Genomic DNA, 14,138 nt, shown 5'->3' with positions numbered 1-14,138 from the left:
CTGCTATCAATTTATTTCTATTTTTTGTATGGGTGCTTATCATCTTCAATGTAATGTATGTATTGTCTTATTCCCTCTCCTAGACTATAAATGCTGCTTGAGGGCAGAAGGCTTATACCTGTTCAAAAATAGGGGTTATGGCTTAGTCATTTTATGCTTTCAACATGGTCGTTACTCAGATACTTGCTGGGCTGAGCTCTGCTAAACACTGAATTAATTTCACAATTTTTATTAACATTTTAAAAGTCATGTAGCATAAGGCATTAGAATATTCATTCATACAGCATTACAAATTAAACATAAGAATCTAGGCTACCTAGCTTTCTTTCAAAATGAGACAACTGAAATTATATCTATTATATAAATTGTATCAAATTACATTAAAACAAATAATTTAAACTGTTTTAATTTTTTAAGAGAAAAAAATAAGTTTAACAAAAATGACAAGTTCAGTTTTTAAAATGAGAACTATTTAACTTACAATCTTCCAAGCAAAAGTAAATGATCAAGTTATTAATCAAAAAAGATAGTTTTTGATAACTGCTACAAAAAGCTATTAACTTAAGAACAACACTATTATTAAAGCAAAGTTAATTGACTGGCAAAATTCTCAGTACTTCCAAATGACATTTCAATATGGCTTCCCTTTGCTTTAATATTGCATATTTTACTCTGGTGCATCATGAGCAATAATTTCTAAGCATCTTTCCCATGTAAAACCCGTAACATATATACATACATACACTTATATATGTAAAATATATATTATATACATATATAAAACCCATAAAAACTGTAAGTTTTAATCAGAAAATATCAACATGCAACTCATTTGTTTATCTTGTTTTTTCAATTTGGTAATAATAATCTGGTTGGTTTCTATTCTAGGAGTAGACTACACTACTGTTTTTTTTTTTAATTATTTATTTATTTATTTATGATAGAGAGAGAGAGAGAGAGAGAGAGGCAGAGACACAGGCAGAGGGAGAAGCAGGCTCCATGCACCAGGAGCCCGATGTGGGATTCGATCCCGGGTCTCCAGGATCGCACCCTGGGCCAAAGGCAGGCGCTAAACCGCTGCGCCACCCAGGGATCCTACACTACTGTTCTAAATACACTTATTTTCACCTAGAGAGAAAATAAACTAGTGGAAGCAGAAACAGGGCTTCAAATGGGAAATATTCATCAACATCAATCTATATTACAGTATCATCTGGATTTGTATATTTTAGCACATATTTTACATGATACTTTATAAAGACAGAATTGTCAAACTAAAAATATACAAATAATTATACTAACTTCAAGTAATAAAAGGGGGGGGATGGAGAAGACATATTTTGTTACGTTCACTTGGTCCTCTGAGTTAAAAAGAATGAAAAAGACGACAACTATGAGAAATGAAGAATAAGGAAAAGTTCTCACATATCTCATTTTCTCCCCTCATTCATTTTTCTGTCATGCTCCTGTTACATTTCCTCTTTTATATGGCAGGTCAAGTAAACTAAGCTTACATAAAACTTTTTTATTTAACTTTTTCATTCTATTTTTACATTGTAAAAATCAAATTTCAACCTGCTGGGTCCATTTTCCAAAAGAAAACTAACTAACTGGAAGTTAAAGCAATAATGAGGGCAGCCCTGGTGGCTCAGCGGTTTGGTGCCGCCTTTAGCCCAGGGTGTGATCCTGGAGACCTGGGATCGAGTCCCGCGTCAGGCTCCCTGTATGGAGCCTGCTTCTCCCTCTGCCTGTCTCTCTACCTCTCTCTCTCTCTCTCTCTGTGTGTCTCTCGTGAATAAATAAATAAAATGATTTTTAAAATAAATAAATAAATAAAGCAATAATGAGGTACTATTATACCTGAGCTCAAGTTAAAAATTACAAAAAATGAGTATGGTATTGGTTTTACTTACCATAAAACGACAGCCTAACTATTGATACTAATAAAGACAGCTACCCAGTTATGGTTACTTCCTAAATAAGTAATCTTTTTTATTTTCTAAAGTACTAAATATAAACAGACCTTAAGGTTCTATAAATGTTTTAACAGTACTCAAAGACCAAAAAATGCAGAAGTTTAAAGGTAATGAGAGAGAGTTAAATAAACCTATTTCAAAGATCCTATAAGTAGAATAGATCAGATTAGACAAGCTTATTGGAAGGTAACAACATAGCTCATTTTATAAAGCAGTTCTGAGAAATCCAAAAATACCATTTCTCTTTAAAAAAAAAATCAAGGAAGCACTTGGACTAACATGAAATAATGCACAATTTGGCTTGATCAAATACTTCATTAATTTTTTTCTACCCCCTAAGGTACTGCCCTTTTAAAATCCTCTTCAAATAAAATATAACCTAATTGCTTACACATGGCTAGTTTGCAAAGGGATTTTTATTTCAACAGTGCCACCTAGTGGAGCCACTGATACTTTCAAGTGGTCACTAGTTGGTTGCATTAGTCTCAAAGGTTAGGAGTCTGGAAATAGTTTTATTTTCTGGTTCACAATATTCTTATTAACATTCAAGGGGAAATTTTACAAAAAAAAATTTACAGATTTTTGTCCTCTGACAGTCTATATCTAATAAAAATTAGGTTATTTACACATACAATATTTTAAATAAAAGTACCTTAGTGATTTCTTCAGAAGCTCGTTTGAAGTCCTGAACATTTCGACAGTAAAATCCTATTGTACAGCTAGGATCCATTTTTCGAAATGACATCTTTTTGGGAGAAGGGCAGTGGAATGTCTGCAATTTTAAAAGTTCTTTAGGATTAATTCAGTTTTATTTGATGGACTTGAGTATATACAAGATATTACTTAATTTAAAATTTTCCATCTAGCTTTTCTCACAAATATGCTTTAAAATAATGTTTTAGTCTATCCTGTGCAAATGGTTCTTTCCATTCTCCAAAGCAAAACATCACAGCCAACATTCAATTCACCAAATCTCCACTTTATGTGACATTAGTGTCATCTGTAAAAGAAAAAATGTTTGTCAAGTGGCATACATTTATAACACTTGCAGAATGGAGGAAAAATGTGCCACTGGAAAAGACATACATAAATAAGCTAGTACAAGGTTTAGAATCAAGTTAGTTATTTCTATGAAAGTTCAGTTAAGCCTGGGGGTGGGGGGTGTTGAGATTGTTTAATGTTTAAAACCTTTTAATAAGGATATCAAGACTTTGTAAACAAATACACAGATTCATGTAAATGTTCCATAATGATATGAAAAGAGGTCAATTTGAGTGTGACAATTCAAGCTGCTTTTTTTTCCCTTGTAGATAGTTCAATCATACATTAGATTCAAATCCACTATCATGGCAGTGAATATAGGCCAAAAAAAATGTGTTTTCAAAACTATGACTTCTATAAAATGCTTAGCTAATACTTACTTTATATAGTGAGATCCAAACTAACTAAACTAGAGCCTCTAAAGTACGAGTCAATACAAGTATTATCTTGGTTGGATTTTTTTCAATACTCTTTCACCTGCTTTATCTGTTTTATTGAAAACAGATCTGAAAAAGCACAGAAGAAATATACAAATTTGTTAGCTAACGATATACAGGAGTGTATTAGTGTATAAGGGACAGACAGCTCTAGGTAATATTTACAAAAAGTTATTCTACATAATACAAGCTATTTAAAAATAGTCACTCAACTCCTTCCAAAGCCAATAATAAGGAATGTTTATTTAGTTTTTACTACATGAAGTTAAGGAAGAAGAGCCAAAGGTTTATACAGAGTCCAATAAAGTATTTTTTAAACTCATCTACAAGGATGTCCTACATTATGCTAAATTAATGTTTTCATGTAAGAACCAATAAAACTAAACCAAATGGGCTTAAGTGTTGTTTCACTATATTGCCTCAAATCATTGTAGATATTAACAACAAACACTACATTGTTATTCATCGTTGTTTTGATACCTTCAAAGAACTTCTTAAATTATTCACAAAAACACAGATATAAATCTCTGATAACTGAAAACTGAAATTGCTATTGGGTATTACTATATGAGGACTTGGACTCATATTATAAAGAGGCATTTTATACCATTAAAACTTAAAATTATATTCTTTCATTCACCCAAGAAGATTCTGAAGTCAAGCCAACATTAATTTATAATTCAGAATCATTTCTGTTTGTTGCCAAACAAGTTAAGACTTTAAAATATTTTCCCAAGGGACATTACACAGCTATATTTGCTTTGTGATAATTCTTTGAGCCCTGTACTTATGATTTCTTTTTTAATTTTGAAACTCTGATGATTGGTAAGAGTAGCACCTTCTACTTTACAATCACATTTTAGGGAGTATTTACTAGATACACTTCTGTGACAATGAAATATGTGACTGAAAAAAACTAGTCAAGGTGAGTCAATTCCTATTTATTTCATTTTTCAACAAATAATTTATTCATTGCCTCAACAAATAGTTATTAAGCACCTACTAAATGCCAGGTACTGTTCTAGGCTTATTTTTTGGAATAGTGGATTCTATTACCTAAACATACAAATAATATTGAAACAAATATGCTATTTTGGTGATTTAGACCCTTACAACAAAGCACCTCCTACTAACTGCAGTTCACATATGTTATTCATGAAGGGTACATCTTTCACTGATGAATTCACTCATCCATCTAAGCACATCACATCACTCTTTTTTTTTTTTTTTTTTTTTTACATCACATCATTCTTACAGCTTTAATGCCACTATTCTCCAAATTTACTAGGGTAGATTAAAATAATCACCACTGCATGGACTTCCTAAAATCTGAAACTTGAAACTGGGGGCCCAGGAATCACAAAAGACTAACGTGTATTAATAAGGCTTTTCCTGCCTTATTAGAATATTAATATTTAATAATAAAATATTGCCTTAATAATAGGGACATCCAGGTGTCCCACTTCTAATAAAATCTTTAAAAAAATAAAAAAGAATACTTGGTCTAATATAGTTTCAAAATGTTAAAAGCTAACTCTAAATATTTAGGAATTCAATACCATAAGAACAAAAGATGTAATCTGCTAAATCTCTTTTTCAATCTCAAATATTCAAATATCATACTACTTTCTTAAATTTTCATAATCTTAGTGGATTCAGGACACTCACTCAAAATTACTTACATGTAATTGAGTAAAAGACCTAAGATTTTAATTTCTCCATCTCCTGACCAAAAACAAGTATTGATCGAAAAAAGTTGCTTTCAAAAATAATTTTGGGGCTCCTGGGTGGCTCAGTGGTTGAGTGTCTGCCTTCAGCTCAGGTCGTGATCCCGGGGTCGAGGGATTGAATCCCATATCACGCTCCCTATAGGGAGCGTGCTTCTCCTTCTGCCTATGTCTCCACCTCTCTCTCGGTGTCTCTCATGAATAAATAAATAAAGTCTTTAAAATAATAATAATTGTTGTTGTTATTATTGTTGTTGTTGTTGTTGTTATTTTGGGTGCCTGGGTGGCTCACTTGTTAAGCATCTGATTCCTGATTTCGGCTCAGTTCATGATCTTAGGGTTGTGTGATTGAGCCCTGCATCAGGTTTCATGATCATCATGGATTCTGCTTAGGACTTTTTCTCTCCCACAGCCTCTGCCCCTCCCTGCCTCTCAAATAATAAATAAATAGAATCTTTAAAAAAAAAAATTTTAATCACTGAAGTAAAAGTAGTTTTAGAATGCTCATATAATTATGTCAATCAACTGCAAAACATCAAGAGCTTATAAATACACACAACCTACATAACAAGGCAAAGACAGTCAATTAATATACAGGGTAGTTAAAATACCTCCCACTTGAAGCATTTTAAATTTAAAATATGATAAAAAGCAAAAAGTAAAATTTTATTTCTGTACAAAGGCAACTTGCTGTAGTTTTTATATTATACTCTCATAGAAAAATAAATGATACTATTCACTAAATAGCCTAAGATAAATCCCTGAACTCAGAAAAATGAAAAGCTGTCCAGAGGAATTACCCAGACAGGTTGAGATACTCTCTCAGCATCTGAAAAATATAAATCTAAACCCACTTTCTCAGTGTCCCAATGTATAAGAAATAAATGCTCTGTACATTTCAGAAGTTATGTAACTTCACTAAACTTTACAAATCTCTTAAAATCATTTCCTCTTTTCCATTCTTACTACCAACATCCTACTTCAAGGTTCTATTGATGAACCTATGAAATGTTACATCTACCTCTCAACAGTGAGCTGCATGCAGCCTTTCTAATATTGCTAGTGAAGACATAACCAGGATAATCACTCATTTGGTTTCTTTGTGGAATCGTTCAAAATATCAGATGAATAGTCTCTCTACTGGTTGAAATAGTCAACAATAATAATCTTTTAATTTGCCTATTTTTAAAAATATATTGTATTTATTTATTCATGAGAGATACACAGAGAGAGAGGCAGAGATACAGGCAGAAGGAGAAGCAGGCTTCATGCAGGGAGCCCGACATGGGACTCGATCCCAGAACTCCAGGGTCACACCCTGGGCCGAAGGCGGCGCTAAACCACTGAGCCACCAGGGCTGCCCAAGAGAAGGGAAATTTAACTATTATTTAATACTTCTGGGGTTTTATAATGTATATTTATCATATAAATATGATTGTTAGTGTTTTCTAACTTTATAATATGTTCTAAATATACATATATATGCATAATATAAACTAAACTATTAGAGGCCAGGCATCCCTAATTCGCCTAGTTTAGATAATACTAGAACACTATGAGTAATTTTCCATCTGAGTTTCAAATATCTACTTTTTTAAGCAGTTACTATGGATGGCACAGATACACTGGAAATGTAAGTCAGACATAGGTGCCACAAAATCACCACGTAGTTGAAAGAGAACTGCAACATGGTTTTAGCACAATTCTGTGCCTCCCACAGTATCAGTCAACTAGAAATATTTATTAAGATTTACATGAAAGATACTATGAAGGAAAAAAACAGAAAACAAACCTTACTTCTGGCCTCAATCTACTTTTACTTTTAGTTCAGGTATAGTTTACAAAGAATGCTAGGCTGTTTTATAATGTATCTTTCAAACCGGATTTTAATCTTAAAGTTTATTTTCATAATCTATCCTTTAAATACTACTAGATATCAATATTAGCTAGGAAGCAATTACTAAATAAGTATTAAACCATATTTCCAATTTGTCAAGCCCTTGAGAATTATTGATCCATGCCATTCAAGTGATTACAATTATGTGAAAAGTTTGTAAAAGCAACAACTGGGAAAACAAGAATCAAAAACCATGTAATAATTACATGTCTTATTTATGCACTCTCAAAATTTTCTGAATTAAAATACTGGATCACAGGGGTGCCTGGCTGGTAGAGCACATGACTCCTGATTTCAGGGTTGTGAGGTCGAACCCCAGAGTAAGAACAGAGTTTGCTAAATAAATAAATTTTTTAAGATAATAATGAAATTTAAAAATAAAATAAAATACTGGATCACAAACGACCAACATAAAGGAAAAAATATGTTAAGAAATCAGAGCTAAAACAGCGGCATCTGGGTAGCTCAGTTAGTTAAAGATCTCCCTTCGACTTGGGTCATGATCTCCGGGTCCTGGGATCAAGTCCTATGTCAGGTTCCCTTCTGAACGGGGAGTCTGCTTTTCCCTCTCCCTCCGCTCCTCCACCCCACTTGTGCTCTCTGTCTCTCTCTCAAATAAATAAATAAAATATTAAAAAAAAAAAAGAAATCAGAGTTACAACAAATATTAGAAACCCAACTAAGCTCTTAAAAAACTTAATCAGAGGTTAAGACTTAGCTATTATACTTAAAATAATTTAGCAGATAGTCTTAAGTCACTTTGTCATTCTAACCCAACTCCATCATCTTCTTTTTCTCACCACCCTCTACTTTTTTCTTTTCTTAAACCATACCTAACATTTTAAATTCTTCAGTAACATTCAGCTGTTTATCTACAAAATTACCTGGAGGCTTGATTATTTAATTTGGTAGGTGTTGGATACCTAACAAGTTAGAGACAAAGATAAATAAAGAAAAAAGTATGTCATAAATTCAAATTCAGCAACAAATTATTTAACCTCTGACCACTGTGTGGATTATGGTTTTATAAGTCAGTAAAATATTATTAACTTGTAATACCATAAAAGTATAGCTGTCTAGCACATCTCCAAATAATTAGAGTTTGCTTCATATAGTAAGGAAACAGCACCAGCTCTTTATCTATGGTACCTCAAGAGGGAAATCCTTTATGCTGACGTCTACAAAAGATTGGCAGTAATGAGGATCCATGTAAATCAAACTGTCATCTACAAGGACAAAACAGAAGACAAGTAATTCAAAAAACACCTTATTATTACACTGCTTACAATCCAATTTCTATGTAGAATAGCTGAAAAAAACCTGGGAGTAACAGCTTGCCAGACTGATATTCATTGACTGAAACATAGGTTTGCACAGGACAGATTAACTTTTGCATAATCAAATATGCTTGTATAAGCAGAATTTTTATAAAGTGATGAGACTGTCATTTAATTTTTGGTGATAAAATTACTTTCACAAACACACAATTATATTCTACAGTTTGCATATGAAAAATGTATTGCACTACTTTATCCTGACAGAAAGAACATATTGCTTGTCATTTTATCATCAACTAGCACCACTAAAACTGGTAAAAAGTAAATATGTAAATAGTAACTGCCAGAATGTGGCAGCAATGTCTTCTGAAGTTTATAGTGAAACCAATAAATTATGCCTGTTTATGCAATAACAGAAATTAAACATACATTTTACAGAATCCAATTATGTTGTGGACCAAATGACAAATGAGTGGCTATGGTAGGACTGATGAATTTATAAGGTACTCATTTTGCTGTTAATCATCCTGTTTCCAAATGATCCCAAATTAACTTTCCAACTTTTAAAAGAAAACAATAAAGAAATAAATTTTACTAAACCACTAACCTTGAAATCCAGCAAAATAGTATGACTGCTTAGGTTTGCCACCAATAATACCCACACAATATTCAAGGCTTAAAATACCCTGCCAAAAGAAATTAATTCAGATTTAGACTCAAGAGGCAAATGATAATTATTGAAAACAATCAAATTCGAATTAGCAGTATTAACATGTATAGAAGTTCCGAGATTTTTTACCACCAGTTTTACTGTTATTACATATGCCTCCATATTTTAAAATCCTTTTATCTCCTGTACCATTTTCCATTTTCTTTAAATCACTCAACATTAACATGACTAAATCAACTATTCTGATCAGCATGACACTCAATGACATTAACTACTATGTCCCAGATACAGAAATAAATAAGGTCATCGTATAAAGGCAATAAAACTCCTGCCAAAGCCAAAACACTTGGCCTTCGGTTAACTGGTTCAGCCTTATCATGATCAACGTAGTATTTTCATCAGGTTTTTTGAAATACTAGAAATAGTTCCTAGACCTTATTCCTGTTTTCACTGAACCTCAAGTCTTAGAATCGCAAACTACAAACCATTTTTCTAATCAACATTCACTTGACACATTTTTATGCTATTTCATAAAGTTATTGCAATAAACATAAAGACAAATGAAAACAATTTAATCTGAGGCAAAAAATAATTGCTATTGTACTTAAAGTCAATTTAATTTATTAATCATAAAATATCAAGCATACCTCAATAAATTATTTAGTGTGCCCCTCAGCATCTATTCTAAGTAGAATTCTATTTAAGCTGGGCCAAATAACTCTAAACCTTTTTTTAAAAAGATTATTTGTTTGTATTGATTAATTGATTGATTGATTGATTGATTGATTTTAAGGGAAGGAGCAGAGGAGGAGGAAGGAGAGAGAAAATCCCAAGCCGACTTTGAGCTCAGCACAGAGCCAGACGTGGGGCTTGATCTCACAATGCAGAGGTATGACCTGAGCTGAAACCAAGAACCCTGTACTCAACCGAGCCACCCAGATGCCCCAATAATTCTATACCTTTTAGAAAACATCCAGTTGAATTACATAAAGTCTTGTCAATAGTTTAGTTTATATTATGCATATATATGTATATTTAGAACATATTATAAAGTTAGAAAACACTAATAATCATATTTATATGATAAATATACATTATAAAACCCTAGAAGTATTAAATAATAGTTAAATTTTCCTTCTTTTGGGCAGCCTTGGTGGCTCAGCGGTTTAACGTCGCCTTCGGCCCAGGGTGTGATCCTGGAGTTCTGGGATCGAGTCCCGTGTCAGGCTCCCTGCATGGAGCCTGCTTCTCCTTCTGCCTCTCTCTCTGTGTCTCTCATAAATAAATAAATAAAATCTTTTAAAAAAAATTTCCTTCTCTTAAATGATAGGATGTTTTGAAATCTAGAAGATATAAAAATAAAAAGTATATAGGGCACCTGCGTGGCTCAGTTGGTTAAGCAGCCAACTCTTGGTTTCGGCTCAGCCCATAATCTTAGGGTTGTGACATGGAGCCCTGCACTGGGCTCCACACTCAGCAGTGAGTCTGCTTCTGATTCTCTCTCTCTCCCTCTCCCTCTGCCCCTTCCACTGCTTGTTCTCTCTCTCTTAAAATAAATAAAGTATATGAACTAATGCTTTTTTCCCTTTAATAAGTAATCAAACCATGGAGCATTTTTTTTTTTTAATTAAAAAGATGTTCTTAAAAAGAATATGTGTTTGGAGGTGCCTGAGTAGCACAGTCAGTTAAACACCCGACTTTTTGTTTCCACTCAGGTTATGATCTCAAGGTTGTGAAATAGAGCCCCACATTAGGCTTCATGCTCAGGACAGAGTCCGATTGAGAGTCTCTGTATCCCTCTCCCTCTTCCTCTGCCCCTCACCGCCCAAGCATACACACACACTCTCTCTAAAATAAAAGAATATATCTTTAAAAAATAATGATATGTGGTTATTACAAAAATATACATAGAATATATATTAAAAAGTAAAAATTGGGAGGACCTTCATGGCTCAGTGAGTTAAGCATCCAACTCTTGATCTCAGCTCAGGTTTTGATCTCAGAGTCCTCAATTGAAGCCCTGAACTGGGTTCTGCACTTGGCATGGAGTCTATTTTTAAAAAGAAGTAAAATTTCCTGAGTGCCTGGGTGGCTCAGTCAGAAGAGCATGCAATCTCAGGGTCATCAATTCAGCCCCATACTGTACTGGGTGCTGAGATTAAATAATTAAAAAAAAAAAAAACTAACAACAAAAATTAAAAATAATAAGAATAAATTCAAAAACTAACAAGTTCTCAAAACCCCAACACTCAGAGCTCATCATTATTAATAGTTGGGGAATACCTTCTTGAACTCAATCGATGTTAATTATATTCACATAGAGATTTACGAATACAATTCTATGTATGTGGCATCACACTACCTATGCTGCTATAACTTTGGTCACTCATGTTGTAAACATATTTTTCTATCAATAAATATAGATCACTAGTACAATATTTAATGGCTGTAAAATATTCAATTTTATGAAAATAGCAAAATGTGCTCCAAAATCTCCATTATGAATAGTTGTTTCCAGGTCCTCACTGTTCCAAATAACTCTTTAGAGCAAAAAACAACTATAGATTTTCAGTCATGTGAAAATATCATAGAGGGTTTTTTTGGAAAGGAGAACTGCAACTAAAAAAGTTAAATAAAACAAAGAAGGCATATTATAAGTTAAAATTTTAGAGCTAACGGATGCCCAGATGGCTCAGTAGCTGAGTGTCTGCCTTTGGCTCCGGGCATAGTCCCGGGGTCCTGGGACCGAGTCCTACATCAGGCTCCCCTCGAGGAGCTTGCTTCTCCCTCTGCCTATGTCTCTGCCTCTCTCTCTCTCTCTCTCTTTCTCTCACACATGAATAAATAAAATCTTTAAAAACAATTTTTAGAGGGCAGCCCGGGTGGCTCAGCAGTTTAGTGCCTGCCCTCGGCCCTGGGCGTGATCCTGGAGACCGGGGATCGAGTCTCACGTCAGGCTCCCAGCATGGAAGCTGCTTCTCCCTCTGCATGTGTCTCTGACTCTCTCTCTCTCTCTCTCTCTCTCTCTCAACAATAAATAAATAAAACCTTTAAAAAAATTTTAGAGCTAACAAATAAATTAAGGTGAAATTATACACAAAATAAATAAATGTTATTATTCAATTTTTATTATTATTCCATTAAGTCTATTATTCTATTCCTTTCCCTTCAAATAAAAATATTTTGATCAAGAGTGCCTTACTTCAACCTGAGGCAATCTGATCAGCTGACACACAAGGTTTCTGACAGAGAAAGCCATGAAGAAGTGAAAGTTCTAAGTCTCTCATAGCCAAGAAAAGAAAGAAAAAAAATATATAGCAAGAATCATCAGTGATTCTCCTCAGCAAAAAAGAAATGACTCCAAGTAATAGAATAAAGACTTTGGTTCCTGACATCTGTATTTCCTTTGCAACAGACTAGAGCAGATTTAGCAATAAACACTTAGAAGCAGATTAGGAACTAGAATGCCATTACATATAAGAGACTGTATCTTTGGAAAACTGAAACATTTTTCAGTTCCTAAAAAAGCTTCTTCACAGTTATCTAGTAGTGAGAATTTATTGAGCTGTACCCACGAAGCAATAAATAAGACTGAAGTAATCAGTCAAAAAGAAAAGTCCTAATTTGTCTTGCTGGAGAAGAACATATTAGATTTTCCCCATTCCAGGTCCTTTAAATTATAAATAAATACATAAACAAACAAACAAACAAACAAATAAATAAATAAACGTCTTGAGCTAAGAGCTGATAAAGCACCAACCTCACCAAATTTCTTTCTCCTCACAGAATCTAACAGGGGATGGTACCATCTCTGAAAGATTGGAATTACCTTGATTAATAAATTTGAAAAATAGAACTGAGTGGTGAACTTTAGAGAGTACAATGCACAGTGGTTTGGCAGGAATAAAATACAACTGCTGACAATGAAGGAGGAGGAAGTGGAGGAAAGGGCAAGATGGAGTGGGAAGGGTGGAATGTGGTGGAGGTAGAAGGGGCAGTGGAGGAGGTGAAAAAAGAGGAAGAAGCAGCAGAAGAGGAAAAAGATTATTCTTCTTTTAGGATTATTAGACACTACTTTTTCACTTCTAAGTGAATGCCTCTTTACAAGTTATCGTTTTGGCATTTGACCCAACCACCCCTAAGCAAACATAACACATTGCAATTAATCCATAGCCATTTCAATCATTTTTTGCTGATAATTGAAAATTTAAAATGTATAAATTAATCTGGTAAAAAGACTTTTACATTTTTAAAAGTTCGTATTTTAGGAGCACCTGGGTAGCTCAGTTGGTTGAACATCCAACTCTTGATTTCAGCTCAGGTCATGATCTCAGGGTCGTGAGCTTGAGTCAGGCTCTATGCTCAGTAGGGAGTCTGCTTGAGATTCTCTTTCTCCCTCTGCCCCTCCCCCCACTCATGCTCTCTAAATAAATAAATAAAAATTAAAAAAATAAAAGTCCATATTTTAGGGAAAAATATCAAAATAACAAAAATATTGGTCTGTTACCAGTTTGCTGTCTGAACTTAAACTTACCACTTAACATCTGCCTTTTCTGTTTTATAAAGATAGTTCCTAGCTGTTGTGAAAGCAAAATGAGATATATCTGTATTAAAAGTGTTATACAAATATGAGAGTTAACAAGTATTTGTTGAGCAACTCCTACATGCTGCGTACTGAGGATCACTTTAACAGCTAATCATAGTTTGTTTCACTACATTTTGGCCTCCAATGAAATATTCAAGAGCATGAGGCAATCCTACTATCATAAAAAATATTAATACACCAAGTAGCAAAGCCTTCAGCTAGATGCAATATACCTTGAAGCCATCTGCAGCCCGTTTCATCAGAAATGGGGGTTTGACTAAAGAAGTCAGTTCCAAGATTGTCTCAGTTTCTAATCTTTTCATGGTTATATAAAAGGCAGAGGGAATCCAGTTTGGACCTGATTACAATCTACTGAGACATGGCCACATGCCAAGTCCCAAAACCCTCAATGGACTCACTAGATGAAATGGATCATAACTTCCTACATTCTACCATTAACTTTACTAAAGAGCTAGACGTTAGAAATCAAAACCTCACTTCTCGGTGCACCTAGGTAGCTTAGTCAGG

General features: G+C 33.8%; 1 protein-coding gene across 10 annotated transcripts in view; it reads right to left on the bottom strand.

The window, feature by feature from the left end:
* ATG4C (autophagy related 4C cysteine peptidase) overlaps positions 1-14,138 on the bottom strand; it is an 84,679-nt gene that overhangs the window by 16,924 nt on the left and 53,617 nt on the right. For 8 of the 10 annotated variants that reach the window (XM_072820548.1, XM_072820544.1, XM_072820541.1 and 5 more), the window contains 3 exons: positions 8,963-9,041; positions 8,228-8,304; positions 2,629-2,748 (listed from right to left, as the gene is read on the bottom strand). In XM_072820548.1, coding sequence (XP_072676649.1) covers positions 2,629-2,748; positions 8,228-8,304; positions 8,963-9,041 — 276 coding nt within the window. The other 2 variants (XM_072820549.1, XM_072820547.1) reach the window with 2 other exon arrangements.

Source organism: Canis lupus, chromosome 3 (genome assembly GCF_048164855.1).
Source record: "Canis lupus baileyi chromosome 3, mCanLup2.hap1, whole genome shotgun sequence".
NCBI lineage: Eukaryota > Metazoa > Chordata > Mammalia > Carnivora > Canidae > Canis > Canis lupus.
This window is presented reverse-complemented; position numbering and strand designations above follow the sequence as displayed.